Raw genomic sequence first — 18818 nt, 5'->3', positions numbered from 1 at the left:
CAAAGGTAAAATGGTGGATGCAAGGTTAGAGATACCAACCCACAACCAAAAGGTCACAGGTTGAGTTCCTGCAACTGTGAGGTGTCCTTTTAAAGTATCCTAAAGCAAATCACTAAATCCCTACATGCCCCAAAATGATTAGAGTGTAAACGTCCGTGTCTGTTTTTAATATGTTGAAACCTGCTTAATGTAGCAGGCGGGTGGGTTTATGTGTTGGACAACACAGTTCTGTCAGCAAACCAGCACCAGGGCTCGGGTCAGAGCTTCAGTGTTAAAAGGGTAAGGGTGTATGAGGAGCATAGGTACCGCAATGCAGGCCTCCACTCTGGCACATCTAAATAAGGCGTTGTGTGTGTGTGTGTGTGTGTGTGTGTGTGTGTGTGTGTGTGTGTGTGTGTGTGTGTGTGTGTGTGTGTGTGTGTGTGTGTGTGCTTGGCCTCCAACACAGTGGAGCTGAGACACCCTATCCCTATGGAGAGGACTAGTGTTAGGACAGGGCCTCGCTGCACCACTCACTGGAGCTACTCTTACACACACATTCACACACTCACACATGAAAAAACACCATACAAATTCTAAAAAGCACAGCAATCGATCGGCACCTTATTCTCAATTCACCAACACTTCTACCAACATTTTCTGTTGTGTGTGTGAGTGGGATGGTTTAGTGGGTTTTACTTGAAGTTGTCGGGGTGCTGGCTGAGGGCCAGGCCCAGGGTGTCCAGGGCATGACGGTGGTGTTTCTGGGCACTGAGCAGTAAGATCAGCAGGTGGAGGGAGTGTACGTCGTCCCCATGCAGAGATAAAGCCTCCTGCAGGGGCTCCATGGCTGCTGATACCTGCCAGACACACACACATTCTCAGTTATAACTTACAATCTGCAATGTTTTCTTATAATTATATCTGTTGTCGATTGCCCCCAACATATAACATATTTCCCGTTTGTTTGCCTATACCTGGCGTACAAGTGCCAGCTGCAGAGCCAGATACATAGCAATCTGAGCATCCTGGGGGTCTAATGAGTGAGCCCTGTGGAGGAGAGAGAGACATCCCTGATGGTTCATATTGTGTTAGCAAAGGTTATAATAGCAGGATATCAAACTTTTGTGATTACCATATATGTCATAAACTGAAAAAACCCGCTCAAATGCAAACATGTTAACATCAGCATAGTAACATGATAATATTGACAATGCTAACATGCTGATGTTTGGCAGGTATACTGTCAACATTTTCACCATTTTAGTCTAGCATATTAGCATGTTAACATTTGCTAATTAGCATTTAACACAGTATACAGTACAGCTGAGCCGTTTTGCAGCTTCTTTTGTGAAAAAAATTATGATAACTGATAAACTGAGAAACCCATGTTGTAAAGAATGGAAGAACTAGGACGTACTTGCTCAGAGCTTGTAGTGCTTTTTTGTTGAATTCATTCCGATCTGCTTTGAGAGTAGCTGTAGAGAGACATTAGATTTTAGCTTTTTTTTTTTTTTTTTTTTTTAATATTTTTAGCAGTAAACAGTTTGTGGTGTATAAAATAGAAGCAACACGTGTTCAACAAGTCCTCATACCTAAACGAAATTCCTCTTTTAAAATGACCCTTATGACACAAACATATATACCTAGGTGACCCATTACTTAGCATAAATACTGTCAACAGGCGGGGACAGCTAGCCTTGCTGGCACAGTATCTTCCTGGAGTCTCTGCTGGTTTCCTGGCAACCTCACAGTGACAACACTCTAGGAAGTCACTGCACCCACCCAAGAATAGTCACAAAATTTCCCATAAACCACAATTTGTCATTTTTACATTTTGATTTTTATAGGGATTAAACAAACGATTTATAACGTGGTCATTAGTGAGCTTTAGAGGTGCTGGAAGGTAGATTATTTTTTAACCTTTGGACCGAAAGATATTGTCTTTAGCTGGCTTTAGACCAGCCTGGACCAAAGGATAGCTGCTTGCCCCTACTGCTCTGTCTTCATACTAAGCTAAGCTAACCATCTCCTAGCTGTAGCTTCATCTCTTAAGTGTTGAACTATTCCTTTTCAGATCTGGTTAACTTTATTCAATTAAAAGACTTATTAGAGGTTATGGAAAGATCGTGGCTTGTTAAAAGAAACCAATGTTGACTGCCAACCACCGGGCCTTGACTACTCCTTGAGAGGTTTTGTGGCCATCTGCCTTCGCTTCTGAGAGACAACAGTCATTGCTTACATCCCGGCAAGAGATTGCTTATCAGGAAAATGTAAAAATAAGTCCTTTTAAGCCCCTTGAACAAATGACTTATACTGTTGATTTTCTAGTAAGGAGAGTTACAGTAGATTAGATCTGATCCATACCATCAGAGGCCTTTAGACTGCAGCAGAGTCCCAGTGCCAGGTAGGCCCTGGGCAGAAATTCACCAGCTTCCCCCCCCATAGACACCACACTCTGGGACAGAGCCTCTGCCTCCTCAAACTGGGGACACACACACACACACACACACACACACACACACACACACACACACACACACACACACACACGCATACACGCATACACACGCATACACATACAAACACACAAAAAATATACTCAGTTAGAAGTGAAGTGAAGGACGCTGGCATAACTTTACATGCTTCAATGGGCAGGTGAAACAGAATTATTTGGCTATCAAACACAAATCATTGTAATATCATGACACCAATAACCTATAATATTCAAAAAAATTCTCCTAGGAGCATTGCAAAGTATTGTGCTGTTAGCAGGACCTGCAACATCCTCTTGCACATGAGTATGTGATAGGAAAAGCCTTTGCAGCCTTGAAAGGCAAAATTGGCTGAAGTGCAGCAGGGAATGGAGTATTGATGGCTGAGCTTGGTGTGTGTTTAGTCCGAGTAGATTCAGCTGAAGGACAACGCAGAGTTTGCTGAAGGACACACACACATACATACACACTCGCCCACACACACAGCAGTAGACTGCAGGCGGTGTGTGGCTGAGCTGAGCCAAGGTGCTCTGAGCCGAGGAAAAAGTGTGTCACTCCGTGTGAGGTATGGCTGGTGGCGAAGGTGGGTAGGTGGGCGTATGGGGGTGATGCCTTTGACGGCACACCAGCGCAACAGCATGCCAACTGCTCTGTCACCCTCCTTCCCCCTCCTCCTCCTCTTCTTCCTCCCCTCATCCTCCTCCTTTGTTCTCTCTCTGTCTCTTTCTCTGAATCTAGTCATTGCAAGTTCAAATTCAGCACACAATAGCAGTCATTAAAATGCACAACCTGTCCATGCACAACTTAGGAGGATTAAGTTTTTTTTCACTCTTGCATGGTGTGAAAGAAAAACATGTCGCTGAAAACCTTGCATCTGCAAAACTACTCTTCAGGAATTTAGAAAAGCAGCTTTGCTTTCAGATTGCCAATCGTGCAGTTTGTGGTGATGTTGTGGTTGTGGAGAGGGTTTCATGTGCCCTGACATCCTTTACTGTTTGATATACATGTATAGGAGCCCTATGAAGACCTGAAAAAATATGAAGAAATTCTTATGAAATTTTGATCTGGTTTGTGAGCTAATGGGCTGATGCAATACGCAAACAATGTTGCTGGCTAGATAACAGTCCAGACTCTCCAGTGGAGCTGAGGGTGGATAATGGTGGCCCATTTATGTAATGCCCCACTGCACTATGGCCATAGTGTCCCATTGTGATTAAGGCTGTAAGCTCCTTAGTGTCTCTGGCCTGCCATGATCTCCAGCCACTGACAGATGTGCTCTCTCCATTCGCCCCTGTTAGCTCCTCTTGTCTAATCTCTGACCCCTTTCTCTCTCTCTCTGTCTAACTCACCCTCACTCATTCTTTCTCTCTCCCTCCACCCTGAATACCACTGTTGATGTGACTTTCTCCCTCCTGTCCAGATCATGAACAGCAGGACTATCTGAGCTGGCCGAGCTTCACGGTGATGTGAATCTGCCTGAGTGACCCCAGTGTCAATCCCCAAACATTAGTGACACAGTGATGCTGTGCGATGACTTTTTGACTTGATGTACACAGGCTGGATTTCAAAACATGCATAAACACATCATGCACACTAAATATTCTATAAAACTCCGGTCTATGCACTAGAGAATTCTATTATGCAACTTCATCTTTCCGCTTATCATCTTGTAAAGTGTTAACCGAAGCTGAGGAGGCAGGTGTAACTAAAGAAAATGAACATACAGTACATGGATTACAGAAGTGATTGTCCGTGATACTGCAGCCACATGCAGATTTGCAATATCTCATTGGTTCCAGATGGAGAACAGAGCCTTACTACTATGTCTGTAATCCTGTGAAATTTTAACCTTTACATATATTGCTGTTTGGCTTTGTGATGAGTCCATATTTTTCTGACACTCACTGGATGGGTACTTTGAGTCAGCAACCTTTTCTGCATGTAACGCCTTAATACATAGCAATGTATACTTTTGGGTGCTTGTCACAGTGCATGTCAATGAGTTGTATTCAAATGCAAATCTATGAGTGACTTCCCCTCTGGCCCAGCGAGGTAAAATTACAACAAGAAACAGAAGTAAGAGAGTCTATAGCCATGCTAGCCACTTTGTTAGGTTGCACAGTGGTGCTTTGAGCTGAAGGCTAATGGCAGTATGCTAACATGTGCACAATGAAAATACTAGCATGTTGAGCAGGTATAATGTTCACTGTACTCACCATCTTAGTTTAGTATGTTAGCATGCTATCATTCGTTAATTAGCATTTAACACAAAGTACATCTGAGGCTGATGGGAATATCTTTAGTTTTGAAGGTGGTCGTAAACCGAAGTACTAGACAAATTGACATTTTGACCTTTGAAAAAAAGTGAAGGGGCTCACAAAAAAATATTACACATGTTCCTGCAGGGGACATGATTGTGTGCACCTCATTTCATGGCAATCCATCCAATGGCTGCCGGGGTATTTCACTCAAAACCAAAAATGTAAAACTTCAAGTGCACACAACAGGAAAAGTCAGGGATCACCAAATGTCTGTATAAAACTTTATGGCAGTCATCTAGCTATAATTTCAATCTGGACCAAAGTGATGGACCAACAAACCCATACTGCCATCCCTAGAGCCATGCTGCTAGCCTGGCTAAAGTTTAGCGGAAAAAAGGAGAAAAAAGTTTGTTGTTGAGTTTTCTCTTATAGAATTCTTTTTTTTCTTATTTGTACCCCAGTAATCATGTCATGAGGACCCACTCTTTTAAAGGTTAAAGTAGGGTTGCATGTGCGAGATTGTTGCACTCAGCCCACACATTGGAATAAACATGCTGTAAGACTGAATCTAAATTACTAAGCCTGATTTTTAATACATAACTCATGTGCAGCTAGCTCGTACCACCAATAGACCTACTGAGGCACCTCGGCATGTGAAAGAAAGGTGAATCAACAGGAGGGAACACAGGAAGAAAAATAAAAAGATGTTAAACAGAAACAATATGTAGAGCTGTTTTAATGCAAACAAGTGGTTCCCAATTTTTTTGCCTAATGACCCCTTAAGACGAAGCGATGTCCACTTGTGATGTCTAATCACATGTTATAGCCATGGTGTGGACATTGAGTTGTGAGCAGTTGAAGAGGGGTTTTTCTTCCTCTTAGATTTTTTTTTTATTTGAAGGATTTTTAGAAGGATGAGGAGGTGGAGGAAAGGCCTCCAGAGCCCTTCTCGCAAACAATCCCAGGTGAAACACTGGTATCTCTCTAAAGAGAGGAGTTAGCAAGAGCAGTACAAGCCACCACATGGCTGAACATGGAAAAAGCTCCACCTACTGAAATGCATCTACAGAAAATTCACAGCAACAAGTATCTCTGGGAAATGCAGTGCAAAAACATTACAGCAATGACGCCAATAGCATCAAAGACAGAAACAGATTCTTATTCAACTGTATGTGCATGCTTCAGGCGCCCAGACCTGACCCTCAACTGCATGTGTGTGTGCACTGTGATGGTTATTGCATACATGTTTATATAGGTGTTGTGTGTGTATTCACCCAGTGCAGTTGACCAATGCAGACTTTAGCAGCCAACAGGGGCAATGAAGGGTCCTCTGGTCTCATCCTGGCACACTCTTTAAATACAGACACAGCACCAACCCCCTAGAAAACACACACAAACACACAAACACACACACAAATTCCACTTGAACACTTGAGCACTTGAACATATAAATACCAGTGACAATTTGTGATTCAAGTGCAAGCAGCAGCCAGTTATCGTGCAGCTACATTATGTCATGGATCACATTTAAGCGAGTGTATAAAACACACATCAACTGTCCTTACACAGCCCTAATAGGCCCATTTAGACACACAGTCACTTAATACATGTAGGTCAATCATTAATGGACCATGTGCACATGCACATGTGCTCACACACATGCACACACACACACGCACACACACACACACACACACACACACACACACACACACACACACACACACACACACACACACACACACACACACACACGCTAGGCTGGCCCTAAATAGAAACGGATCTGACGACACTGAGGCGGCCCCTTCTCCTTCTAGGGAGCAGCCTATTTCTAGAGCTCTCCATTGATCTGCAGTGTCACTTTATCCTGCAACCCAGATCAATTTTTCTGTCACACATATGGGTGAACACACACACTCACATACTCAGAGGAACTGAGAGAGACAGAAGAAGAAAGACAGGGTTGTAAGCTATTTCTTATTCCTCTTGAGGACTCCCATTTGAAGAATGTCCAATGTTTTTTTTAGGTTTACTTAGCAGCAAATAGATTCAATATTATTTCCCAATAATTTCAAGGCTTTTTTTAATAGCAGCAGATGGTGGCGGGGGTTGCATTTGTAGACATCACAATCTATACATCTGATATATCCATATATATCAGATTAGAAAGGTAGCTAATGCCCTGTTATTGTAGCCTACTTTTTTGTAGCTGTCAATTACTTGGAAATACCTGAATTGTCTAGATTGAGTAAAATTCAACCCATCTGCCCCTCCACGCAGATTGAACGCTTAGCTGTTAATACTATTTCTTGCACGTCTAGACACGAGGGTGCACCGCAGGGTACAGGACAGAGGCACGGCAGAAGATGGATGTCTCGTTCGGGTGTGGCGTGGTGTATGTGAGGGTCCGTTGCTGGTATATAAGGAGAAATGAGCTCACCTTCCTGGCCGCCATGAGTGACAGGCCCAGCTGGTGCCATAGGTGGAACTCGTTGAATGAAAACTTCATGGCTCGCTCCAGACACTTCAGAAGAAACACACACCCAGAAACACAAAAAACGTTTTAGTTTTATAACATTTGTACAAGTAGGATGTGTAAGAAGAGGTTTCAGCGGAGAGACTTGCCCGGTTACCCTGCGCTGAGCCAAAAAAAAAAGAAAAGAAAAAAAAAGAAGTGTGTTTCTGCTCAGGCTGTTCTTACACTAAGCCATTAGGGAACTGGTTTTTAAGTCAGGAAAAACAGGGTTATGAACATTAAATTTATTCACTAATTTTTTCTCCTTTTCATAGTCACTAAACTTAATGTCCACTTTCCTTGGCTACATTTTTCTAACTTAAAATGACTGTCAGTCACCACACACCACCCACTCTGTTCTGTTTCAGTACATAATGATGTGATTGATGTGTGTGTGGATGAGAAGGGGGTTGCATGGAGCGCCACTCAGTTACATGTACAGGAGAAATGTCTGCCCCATATTCTGATTAAATAATGTGCACCTATTAGAAAGTCTGCTGACCATTTAACATGCAGACAAAGATGTCCTGTTGTACAGAGCTCAACATACAGTATCAACCTCTGAGTGATCTGATTTACTGTGGACTGAAAAGACGTCAGATATTTCTTAAATGGACAAACGAATGAACTAAGCTATGTATGAATTATAATGCTAGGTCTTTATAAAGCCATATGAATCTGCAACTATTTTTTCTGTTACATAACTGTGCTGATCCTTGTTAACCCTGCAAAATCAGGCCCCACCCATAACAAATCTCAATTCAACCCCTGTTTAGACGGTTAACAAGTAGAGCTAGAATTGGGGTTCAGCCAAACTGGGATGCAGGAACAGAAAACTGTCAACAACCTGAGGTGAAAAGTATCAAGGTGCACTGACTCAACAACTAAAGCTGCACTAATCAATATTTTTACATTCTCAATTGGTCTAATGACTATGTGTAATATGTACGGTGTCGTATGTTGTGACGAAGCCAGACAATAACCAAATTCTGCAGTTCCAATCAGCTCCAGAATGTGTTTTAGCATCTTTCAGTTTTAGATTTAGGACGGATTTGCAACTTTGCTGTTTCGGTTTAGCGTCGCTGCTCTCATCACTCTCGTTTCCAGCCAGAGCACTCGGCTGTTCAGTGAAAAAAACTCTCAAAGACAAAGTTAGCGACCAGCTGGTGAACATAGTTGAACATTTAGCAGTTACTTCCCTCAGGAGTTGGCAGAGACCAAAACAGAGCTAAAAGGAGAGTGAATATTGGACTTAAATTTGCAGAGCGGACACAAACACTACTTCAAATTAACACTCGTGTATCTGCTGGTCGTGTAAATAGGTCATTATTTGCTGACATGTTCACATATCAGTTTAAAAATGTGCTAATATATAGTATCAGTGTTGTGTTCACAGCTTATTGCACTGCTTCCATGTGGCCAAAACAATGAATTAATGCAGGCGTAAGTAAAATATATTACAATATGTATATTACTATATATATATATATATATATATATATATATATATATATATATATATATATATTGTAATATATATAATAATCCAACAATATAACAGATTATTTAATAATTTTACAGTCTGAAAGTGTCCTTCGTGCATAATTGATACTTTTACTTTTGATAGATTTTGCTCATAATATTTATTTTCTTTTACTCACATAACATTTCGATTGCAGGGCTGTACTTGTAATGGAATATTTTTAAACTTTGGTATTGCTACTTTGGCTGAACTACTACATTTGAATAACTGTTTTGCCACTGTCAGTAGTTGATTTTATTCCACGTCACTGAATTTGACTTTTTTCCAACATTTTCCTTGAATGTTATTTTTTCAAGGATTGAAAAGCATCTGTAAAATCCAGCATTATAATAATATTAATCCATACTTGTGCATCCTCAAACTGAAATTTGATGTTAGAATCGGAGTTGGCAGCAGACACCCCATGAATTGATTTATGCTACAGTAACTATGTAAACGATCACAGTGAATTTTATTCATCACATCAGAGATGGATGGCACTGACTGACATCTAATTTTTAATAAATGGCCCATATTGGCCTTATACAGTATGGGCCACCTACCTAATCCGGTGGATCAATTTGCTGATCCACTGAGGCGGAATGACCTCAGTGTATGAGTGTGTGTATGTTCTGTCCTATAAGAAAGTAAGTTTGTTGCAAGATAGTGAAAGAAAAAGGGAAGAAGAAGTAGAAAAAGACAAACAGCGAAGGGGATGCAGAGAGATGAGAAAAGACAGAGAGACAGTGAGAGAAAAAGATACATAATCCCCTCAATCGAAATGATGAGGGCATTGATTAAAAAGTCTGGCAAAGGCAATGCTCTTACTAACACATCTCATTTCTCACTCTGTTGCTCTCCTTCCCTCAGACCTCCAGCACAGAGCGTGTGAGTGTGTGAGTATGTTTGTGCATATGAGCACACCTCAGACAGCATGGCGTACTGCCCCCTCCTGGCCATGCCGATGGTGAGCAGATCGTAGACTGAGGTGGCATCATGCAGACTGGCCTGGCGAGCCTCGGCCTGGTCAGGCAGACGGCTTATCACCGCTTCGCCACTGGCCTGGATAAAGAGAGAGAGACTGAGTGAAGAGGAGGAGGGGGAAGGAGGAAAAGGAGGAAAAGGAAGAAGACTACGGAACGAAAAGGTGGTTGGACAGGTGGTATCAGCTACCGGGTTCTCCAAGATATGTGTTGAAACGGTAGGAAGCAAAAAGGTAGAGAAAGGTGTGTGCGAGTGTATGTGTATCTCACCATGGACTCTGTGATGAGCAGCAGCAACACTGCCTCTTCCACCACGTCCTGAGGACAGAAGCAACTGCCAGGACACAGGAAACAGGAAATAGTACCAAGAACAGGAAGTTTAACCCTCTCTCTCTTCCTCTCACACACACACACACACACACACCCACACACACACACACACACACACACACATACACACACACATGCACAAAGACACACACACATACGCACATTCGCTGCTTGTCCAGAGGCAGATTGCAAGAAGTGTCCAGTTTCTGTCTCACCTGTGGGGCTGTAACACAACACGGATCGCCCAGGGTGTATCACTACACAGCACTATCTCAGATGTCACACACACACACACACACACACACACACACACACACACACCTTCATTTCTTCAATCTCCTCCATCTCTTCCTTTCCCATCCCTCTCATTCATCACTCTCTGCGCCTCTCTTCCCTCTCTAAACAGCTCTGTGTCCTACTCAAGAACACATTTACCAGACACCATCGTGGCCTTTTCAGAAGAGGTAGCTGCTGACAAAAGCCATGAACAATACTGAAGTACAGCTACTCCTCAGGGTGAATCTCCTGTTCATCCTCTCCTTCTAATCTCAGACATAGATTTAGATCTTCACTTATGATACTGTGGGCAGAATTAGTCATGTGTCGGTGACTAAGTATGACTCGCAAGGCCTGAGCAACGAGCGCAGGATCCTTGCAAAGTGGAAAGTGCAGAAACGAGGCAACAAAATGGTGATACAGTAGTGTGTGATGATGCAGATAACCAGGCTGTCTTGTCAGGACTGGGCAAGGAATTTTTATGCCCTGTTAATATTATGTCACTGTATGTCATGCCAGGTCATGCTAGGTTATCCTATGCTATTCTTTGTTCTATTCTGTAATGCTATGCAATGCAATGTTATGCTATACTATATGATATCATACTATGTTACGTTATGTTATGTTACGTTACTTTACCTAAGGTCCGGTTAGATTATAGTACGTTAGGTCATGTTATGCTATGTTATATCATAGTATGTTATTGTTCTCCTACATTTCCCAGTTTCAATATGTAAAAAGAAAAACATATCATCTGAGTATCTTATCTGCTGTTCAGATCGGGCTCAGTTAAACTTAACTTTGAGGGGTTTAAAAGTCATTTTCATTCTAAGTTGGACCTGATGTATGATGAAGCTACTTCAGAGACACCGCATCATGATGCTGTACCTCTCGGAAAAAAGGGCGATTAAGGTAACTGAGTTTAGATTTCAGATTTCTGTTTTTCGAGTTCAGCTGACCATATCACTAAATGTTGAGGGAAGAATTTGGAATTACTTTTAGTTCATTTATTCTCTAGTTATGCTTCTATCACAAAATTATACTTTTATTAGTCCAGACTTTTAATACAAAGGTACATTATATCGTGGAACATTTTGCCCATACAATAACTGCCTCCTTCCAATTTACTGCGGTTTCATAAACTGTAAAATATACGTGAATATAAAATATATGATTAATATATTATCTTACATTGGAATAGACTTCTAGCCTCAGGTGACTGAGTTCACAGGTGTCACCGGTCTACATTACTGACAAGCCGACAAACTCATATAATATCTGCAGGCACTGAACTTGTGCTGCATTCATTAATACATGGTTGCTATGAATTGACGTCTTCAGTTTGTTAGATATTCACTAACCATCGTTCTGGTGTGAAAAATGAAAGACATGAGCTGTAGGCATCTGCCATTAAACATACTGTGTAACCGTACAGTAAATATAGTTCAACCATTCAGAAGGTTTCAAGTAAACCCCAGATACGATGACCTCTTGTGGCATTTAGGTGGACGCAGGCAAACCATAGGTACAGTTTGAACCCCAGCCTCTGAAGTCACAGCAGTGGGGCTTAAGAAAATGTGATTTTGTTTCATGCAACACAGTTTGAAACTCATCTTAACCCTCAGACCGCAGCTTAGCTAATGACAAGCAACAGCCCTTCTTTGTCTCCAATGTTTTGGTACTCCATTGTGTCATCTCAGTATTGTGCACAGCATCCTTTGTCCAAGTTGCAGTTTCGGCTCATATGATGTCCCGTGGACTGTCGTCCAACCTAAATACGTTTTTCTTTTTTCTCTGTCACATCTGTCTTTCTTGATAACCTTTAAGTAGCCTGCTCTCAGAAATTGTTGTTATAACCTAAATAGGACCGAACATGGTTAATTAATCAGTAGGCTACATTATCATGGGTTTGTTGGATAATGATTGAATAGTCAAATTCATCGCCCTTTGCTTATTCATTGTTAGGCTGCATTTTGGTGTGTAATATTGATTTTCCCTGGTGCCAGAAATCTCTTCTTCATATCTATAAAATTTGAGTTTTGGATCACACTGGCAAGAGAAGGAAGGAGTGTGAAATAATCTGTTGTGTTCCTCACCTTGGAAGACCCAGTGTAAACTGGTAACCTTTAGGAGGACCCTGCTGTTAGCTGTGTTACACAATACTAATTTGGTTTAATAAAAAAAAGGTGTTCTTTTACTTTGTACAGAGGTGGCTCATAGTCTCTAGTACAATATAATCCAAGAACCACCTGAACGAAGAAAACTGGCACCAAGATCTACAGTTTGTGATAGGATGGTAACTTGGACAAAAGTGATACACATGGGCTGAAAGTTAAATTGATACACTTGATACAGTGGGTTAACAAAAGACAATCACAGGTGGGATTAACCTTCTTAAATGTTGATCTTGGGTTAAGCAATTGCACTTAGCACACTGACCATAGAACAGACCAGATAAGAGATATAGAGTGAAACATAAGACAGCTCGAAAAAGAAAAAGAGTGAAACAAAAGTGAAGCAAACACAACACAAACCACTCAGTGCTGTAACGTTGAGGTGGTTTAACAGTGGGGTAGATGGCGTCTTTGGAGGCCGCGGCTCCCTCTCTGTGGAGCCAGGCTGAGGGTGGGGGGCCCAAAGAGGGCCAGTAGCTGTCTTCACTCACTGAGCTCAGCAGCACCTCCGCTAGCTTCCTCGCTGCAGACTGGGATGCAACCACAATGCAGCAATTAATGAATTCTTCTAAACCCCGGCTAGACTGGCATAATGATGGTCTTATAGTAGGTATAAAATGATTAGAATACAGACGGAACCGAGAAAAGTAATAAAATGTTTTTGTTTTTTACTAATCCTACTGCACAAATGTTAACTGAAGAAACTTAGTAAGAGTTTAAGCCATACACATTTTCCCATCAGTCCATCATCTGCACTCCCCATGGAAAAAGGGAAATTACGCCGTAGTGCTCAAAGCACTGCATTATATTTTCATCATATTTTGTGCAGATTTTTTTTTTAAATGCACCATTAAATTGCCTGCTAGTTAATTTGCTTTAAATTTTAGCAAACAGCTATTGACCTACACTGGAATAATTTTGGTTTTGCATGTTTGCATGATTTGAGTTAAAAATGGTTCTAACAATGGTTTCCCTCATAATCTTGACTGTATATAAAGTTTAGAACAGTAGTAGTAGTAGCAGTGCTATGGAATAACAAATACTTAGTAGGAGGCAATGCAAACTATCGCCACTTTTTGTGATTGTGTTTGTTTGTGTGTGTGTGTGTGTGTGTGTGTGTGTGTGTGTGTGTGTGTGTGTGTGTGTGTGTGTGTATGTGTGTGTCTGTCTGAGACACCTCACCTTCCTGAAGCTCTGAGACCCCCGTGACTCCACCACTCTGAGCACCCTACGCAGCTGATGAGCACCTTGTGCAAGATGACTAACCCACACACACACACAGACACATTCATACACACACACACACACACACACACACACACACACACACACACACACACACACACACACACACACACACACACACACACACACAGTAGGCGTATATGTGATGTATAAGTTGTGAAGTTGTAATAAATACAAAAAATAAATATACAGAAGATGGAGCCACCAGATCTGGGGTCTTGTGGATAGAAGAGCAGATAACACACTGTTAATATTGTTTACAGTAGCACTGATATACTGATTGCAAACTGCTTTACATTTCCAGGGTCACAACTTGCCATATAAACAATAGAGAAAAGTTCTGCAACGGCTGGAGCGATACTCTCACTAGCTAGTGTTTGTTGTATTTTGTCCGCCCTATTTACGCCAGTGATGGTAGAAATATTAGAAAAATCTCAGTGTAAAACAATACAATACAACAGCACCCCAACCTGCAGCCTCCAAAAGGATCTTACAGTTGAATCAACACCTCTCTTAAAACAGGTGCAACACAAACTGAGCATTATTAGACCGTTGTATTAGACTGCATTCGTTTTAGCTGGGTGTACCTAATAAACTGAACTGATTGTGTGTGTGACAGTCCAACGCTTGTTCAAATCTGACTTTGCTTTACTGAGTCTAGGTGCAACACTGACACCTGCTGGTCCCCTGTATTAAAATGCATCTCTCCTGCACTGAGGCCATGCAGAGTTGGAAAGCTTTTGCGTGATTTCTTCTCCGCCTCACTTTCTAAAACAAGACAAGAGCACAGAGCTCAGAGTTCCCTCCATCGCAGACAAGCACGGATCAGCAAAGACTGCAGCCACTAAACATACTGCATAACCGGTGACGTCCCATAAAAATACAGGTGGATAAACTATGACTTTCATTTTGTTGGCCTTACTTATGACTTTCATACGTAAGGCCAACAACCAACTAAATAACAAAAATTAATTTAAAGAGATTCATTCTGTTACTGTTGTTTCTCTTTAAAATGATCTTGATTGAGAAGCAGCTGTATTTGGTAGAAATTTTGCCATCAGTTGGCCTGTACTGTTGTGGAGGAGGTTGGTATTCAATTATCGCAAAGTGTGCATCACCTTGAAGCCAATATGTAGGTGAGTAGTTTTTGTTGCCTGACATCTTTTAACTCTTGAAGTTCAAGTCAAAATTAATCTAAAAAAAAAAACACTTTTAAGAGAAGAGGCAAATGGGACACAGAGCAACAAAGAACAAAAGAAGAGAGACACTGAGTCTGTGCTGTGCGTTGTTTGTTGTGTATATACAGTTGGTAGACTCACCCCCTCTGCAGCAGACAAATGTAAGCACTCTGCAATGCAGCCTGCAGGAAGTAGCCCAGGTCGATGTCCGCAGGTGGAGGAAGCAGACTGGGTTTGGCTGTCTTGGTGTGAGGCGTGGTTACTACCTGTAAATACAGGCACAGCAAAGTTGATACTCATTGCATTTAGGTGCGCATTAATAAAAAAAAAATCCAAAAGTAAATAAATGACCGTGAGCCTTAAATGCTTTTGCTTTTGGTTTTTTCATCGTGTTCCAGTATACTGTCAGTGGAGTGGCAAAGCAATCGTCTCAGAGTGAGTGAACACAGATAAAACCAGTACATAAGAGTCACCCAAAGTAATACAGACCACATTAGTTGAGGAAGTGTTCACATCTTTAACTTAACTGAATTTAGACACTGTACATTTCTATTTTCAGTGTTAGGGACCCTACAGACACACACAATCATATAACGTGCTCACACATCATGTGTAAACCACATGTCTAAAAATCCACCTTATCGAGCTCCTGCAGGAAGGACAGAGCAGCGTCGCAGGCCCTGAGGAAACAGGACAGACTCTCCTCCTCCCTTTCTGACAGACGAATCCGAGACACTGCAGAAACTGTTTGGTGGTCCAGAGACAGACCTGAAACACAAGGAGACACCATGGTCACGAATTTTACCACCACCTGGTGTCATCGACCAGCAAAGGGCCAATGGATGTGTGGTCTATGACAGAATGAACATGTACAATAAAATGTACTATTAAAGGCATCTACTATAATTGTTATAATTTGTAAAAAGTTTTAAGTCTAAAATGTACGAGATGTGTGTGACTGGAAAATTAAGAAAACAAACTCCAGCCCGAGTGAACTAATCAAACAAATGTCTTAAAGGGAAACAAAGAAGTCAGTTTACTCATCAAGAAGAGTAAAAATGTGTCTTCTGTGGCTCTGAGAAAATAACCTTGATGATGTGATCAGGGTCGCGTCAGCTTGGGCTTAGAGACTACATGTATAACAGAAATCCAGCGTCACAAACTGGAAACACGGAGTTTGAAACAATTAGGTATTTACCAGGCAAGGAGAGTTTAATGAAACATGGGTTGCATGATGGGAAGTGTAGTGACCAGCGTTACTGGAGCTTGCCTCATACTACAGACATTCAGCCTTTGCTGCTTCGCATCTTGACCATTCTTTTTTTGACTAGGACACAATAGCAAGGCCAGCTCTATAAACCTGAATGTCCGCGAATATCTGTGAGTGAGCGAGTGAGTGATAAAGTTACACCATTGGTCAGCCGGTGGACCTTGTAGGGCTGAGTGTTGGAGTTTCCCCATTGGCTGTTGGTCTTTCGAAATGAACTGGTGCAAACTGTTTCTATAGCGTCTTCATGGGGGCGTTTACATGCAATGTTGCCAACTTAGTGCCTTAGTCGCCAGATTAACCGCCTTTTCAGGCCCCTTTAGTGATTTTTCTTAACAAAAGCACCAAGTGACAAATCAAGTGACTTCCTGGGAAAAACCTTAGCTACTTTCCGTAGAAGAGAGTCGCCAGTGTTGCCCCACGAGTGCGAGATCGGGCTTTCCTTAGGCCGGCACACCTCTCTATGTGTCTCATTCAACTGACCGCATGGCAGCTGACACAGACTTGAATTAGCTTCTAACCTTCTCTCTGAGTGATCATTGTACAAGTAAATACAGATGAAATCACAGCACAGCAGTTGTCTTTAACTAATGGGTGTGGTGATTTTGTCAGACGACGTTGCCGTTATAAAATCAGGATTTCAGCAGTGCAGAGCAGCAGCTTAGAAATGGCTTGGAGGTGGCTGCTGGTTAACATGTGGTCTTAATGGGCCACGTTTCAGTCACTGTGTCCTACTTGTTCCATTGTCTTACAACAGAAACAGAAAAACATGTAAATGAGAATATCTTTATTGGGAATTCTTCTGTATTAAATTACTGTATATGTGAGCACAGAGAGTAGGAGAGAAGCAAACAGATAAAGGTTGGACAAATCATATACTAAGTTTTGACCTGGTCTTGTTAATCTCTCTCTTGTTCCTCCAGAGTCCTCTGGCTTTATGGAATTGCAATACTAAATCACTGAACTGCACCTTTAAATAAAGTAACACGCTACTAAAGTGATGAAAAAAAAGTTGCAACACCGCAGATACCATTACTGGCGTATTCATTTTGTAGTTTGCGGAACATTTATTTCTGGCGCCGAATCCCTCGGTTTTTTAATCTCAGCTATTTTAGTTGTTTGGAAAGCTCAGCCTATGATAATAAATATGCTGCTCAGGGAACAGTCAATTCCTCACCTCAGAGCCATAGTGCATGGACCGCAAAAAGGCAGAAAGATAGAAACAGCTGAGCTACTTTTAATGGATTAGTTCTGTTAAAAATATTCCTATTTAAATGAAGTTGTAGGCATGCAAGCAACAAAAATCTAGGGTTGGTGGTCCGCCACTTCTTGTTCCAGATTGAAATATCTTAACAACAGATGGATGGCTTGCAACAAAATCTTATACAGACATTCATAGGTCCCAGATGATAATGATAATGATAGCAAATATTAGCATAAACTAGGTAACGCTAAACTGAGATGGTAAACATGGTACACAGTACACCCCCTAAACATCAGCACATTAGCACTGTTATTGTGTGCATGTGCCTATACACGGCTTCTCGGAGCTAATAGCCTGGTTTTGGACTCTTAAACTTGTTTTTTCCAATACAAATAGAACAGAGGCTGAATTTTTTCAGCATTTCTAAATTTGTTATGCATGTTTTTCTAACATTGTGCTGTGCAGACGGATGCATTGGAGATGTATGAATACGGGGGCAGGCAGAGGTGGTCCAGATGCCTGCTCCGATGTCCGTTAGTGGACTTATTTTTACAAATAAACGGATGGAACAGGAACTTTTCTAGACCACCGTAGGCCTGTGATGGACAGCAGCCTCAGGCCAGACGCCAGGCCTAATCAAATGAGCAGGCAGCTGCCAAGAGACAAGACATCATCATCCAAATATTCACATCTGACTTCATTCCCACAACAATACACAATACGTACGTACACAAAAAGCATGGGAAGGAGCTAGGCAACCCTGACAGTATCTGATCTGTTTCCTCATGTAGCCTCAGAGAGGGACCATAACAATCCAGTGTAAATATCACGTAGTGGGTTTCAAAACAATCAAAGGAAATCAAAATCTGACAGTTATTGTGATAAAATTCTCTTCAGTTTCATGAGCATGAGGTCATGTCCGATTACCAGGAAACAGGGAGTATAATGACATGATGATGATAATGAGTTTAACAAGATTCTCCACCGCTCTAAGGATTACGGACTGTGTGTTGTTCTGTGACTTTTGACCTTTCATAAAGTTGATATTCAATGTGTCAAAACAGACAGAAATACTCTAGATGGTATCTGACTGGAAAAAGCCAAATAAAGTTAAAGTAACCCCAAAATAATCTGCGATAACGACACTGCATTTCTGAACTTCAGCCTGCTTGTGTGCATGTGTGTCATCAGGTTTTTTAAAACGGCATCTGTAAAGAAATCTGTCAGGACACACACTTGTTGCCATAAATCTGTTCCCGGTAGGGCTTTACGTCATTAGTTCACTCCGAATCTGTCCGATCTGAGACATTATTACTCCCAAAGGGGTCTTCGGGAGCGGCAGCTGCTGGGAACAGGTTAGGCAGAGGTTGTCTTTTTGTCCTGCACAAC

At 41.6% G+C, this 18818-nt stretch overlaps 1 protein-coding gene across 1 annotated transcript in view; it reads right to left on the bottom strand.

Moving 5' to 3' along the window:
- ttc7a (tetratricopeptide repeat domain 7A) overlaps positions 1-18818 on the bottom strand; it is a 54513-nt gene that overhangs the window by 28660 nt on the left and 7035 nt on the right. Inside the window, exons 5-16 of the mRNA XM_040139533.1 lie at positions 15596-15726; positions 15100-15224; positions 13718-13796; positions 12896-13065; positions 10026-10089; positions 9697-9834; positions 7176-7259; positions 6010-6114; positions 2347-2464; positions 1400-1457; positions 957-1029; positions 679-839 (exon numbers count right to left, since the gene is read on the bottom strand). Coding sequence (XP_039995467.1) covers positions 679-839; positions 957-1029; positions 1400-1457; positions 2347-2464; positions 6010-6114; positions 7176-7259; positions 9697-9834; positions 10026-10089; positions 12896-13065; positions 13718-13796; positions 15100-15224; positions 15596-15726 — 1306 coding nt within the window. The remainder of the gene's footprint in view (positions 1-678; positions 840-956; positions 1030-1399; positions 1458-2346; positions 2465-6009; positions 6115-7175; positions 7260-9696; positions 9835-10025; positions 10090-12895; positions 13066-13717; positions 13797-15099; positions 15225-15595; positions 15727-18818) is intronic.

Source organism: Xiphias gladius, chromosome 11 (assembly GCF_016859285.1).
Source record: "Xiphias gladius isolate SHS-SW01 ecotype Sanya breed wild chromosome 11, ASM1685928v1, whole genome shotgun sequence".
Lineage (NCBI taxonomy): Eukaryota > Metazoa > Chordata > Actinopteri > Istiophoriformes > Xiphiidae > Xiphias > Xiphias gladius.
This window is presented reverse-complemented; position numbering and strand designations above follow the sequence as displayed.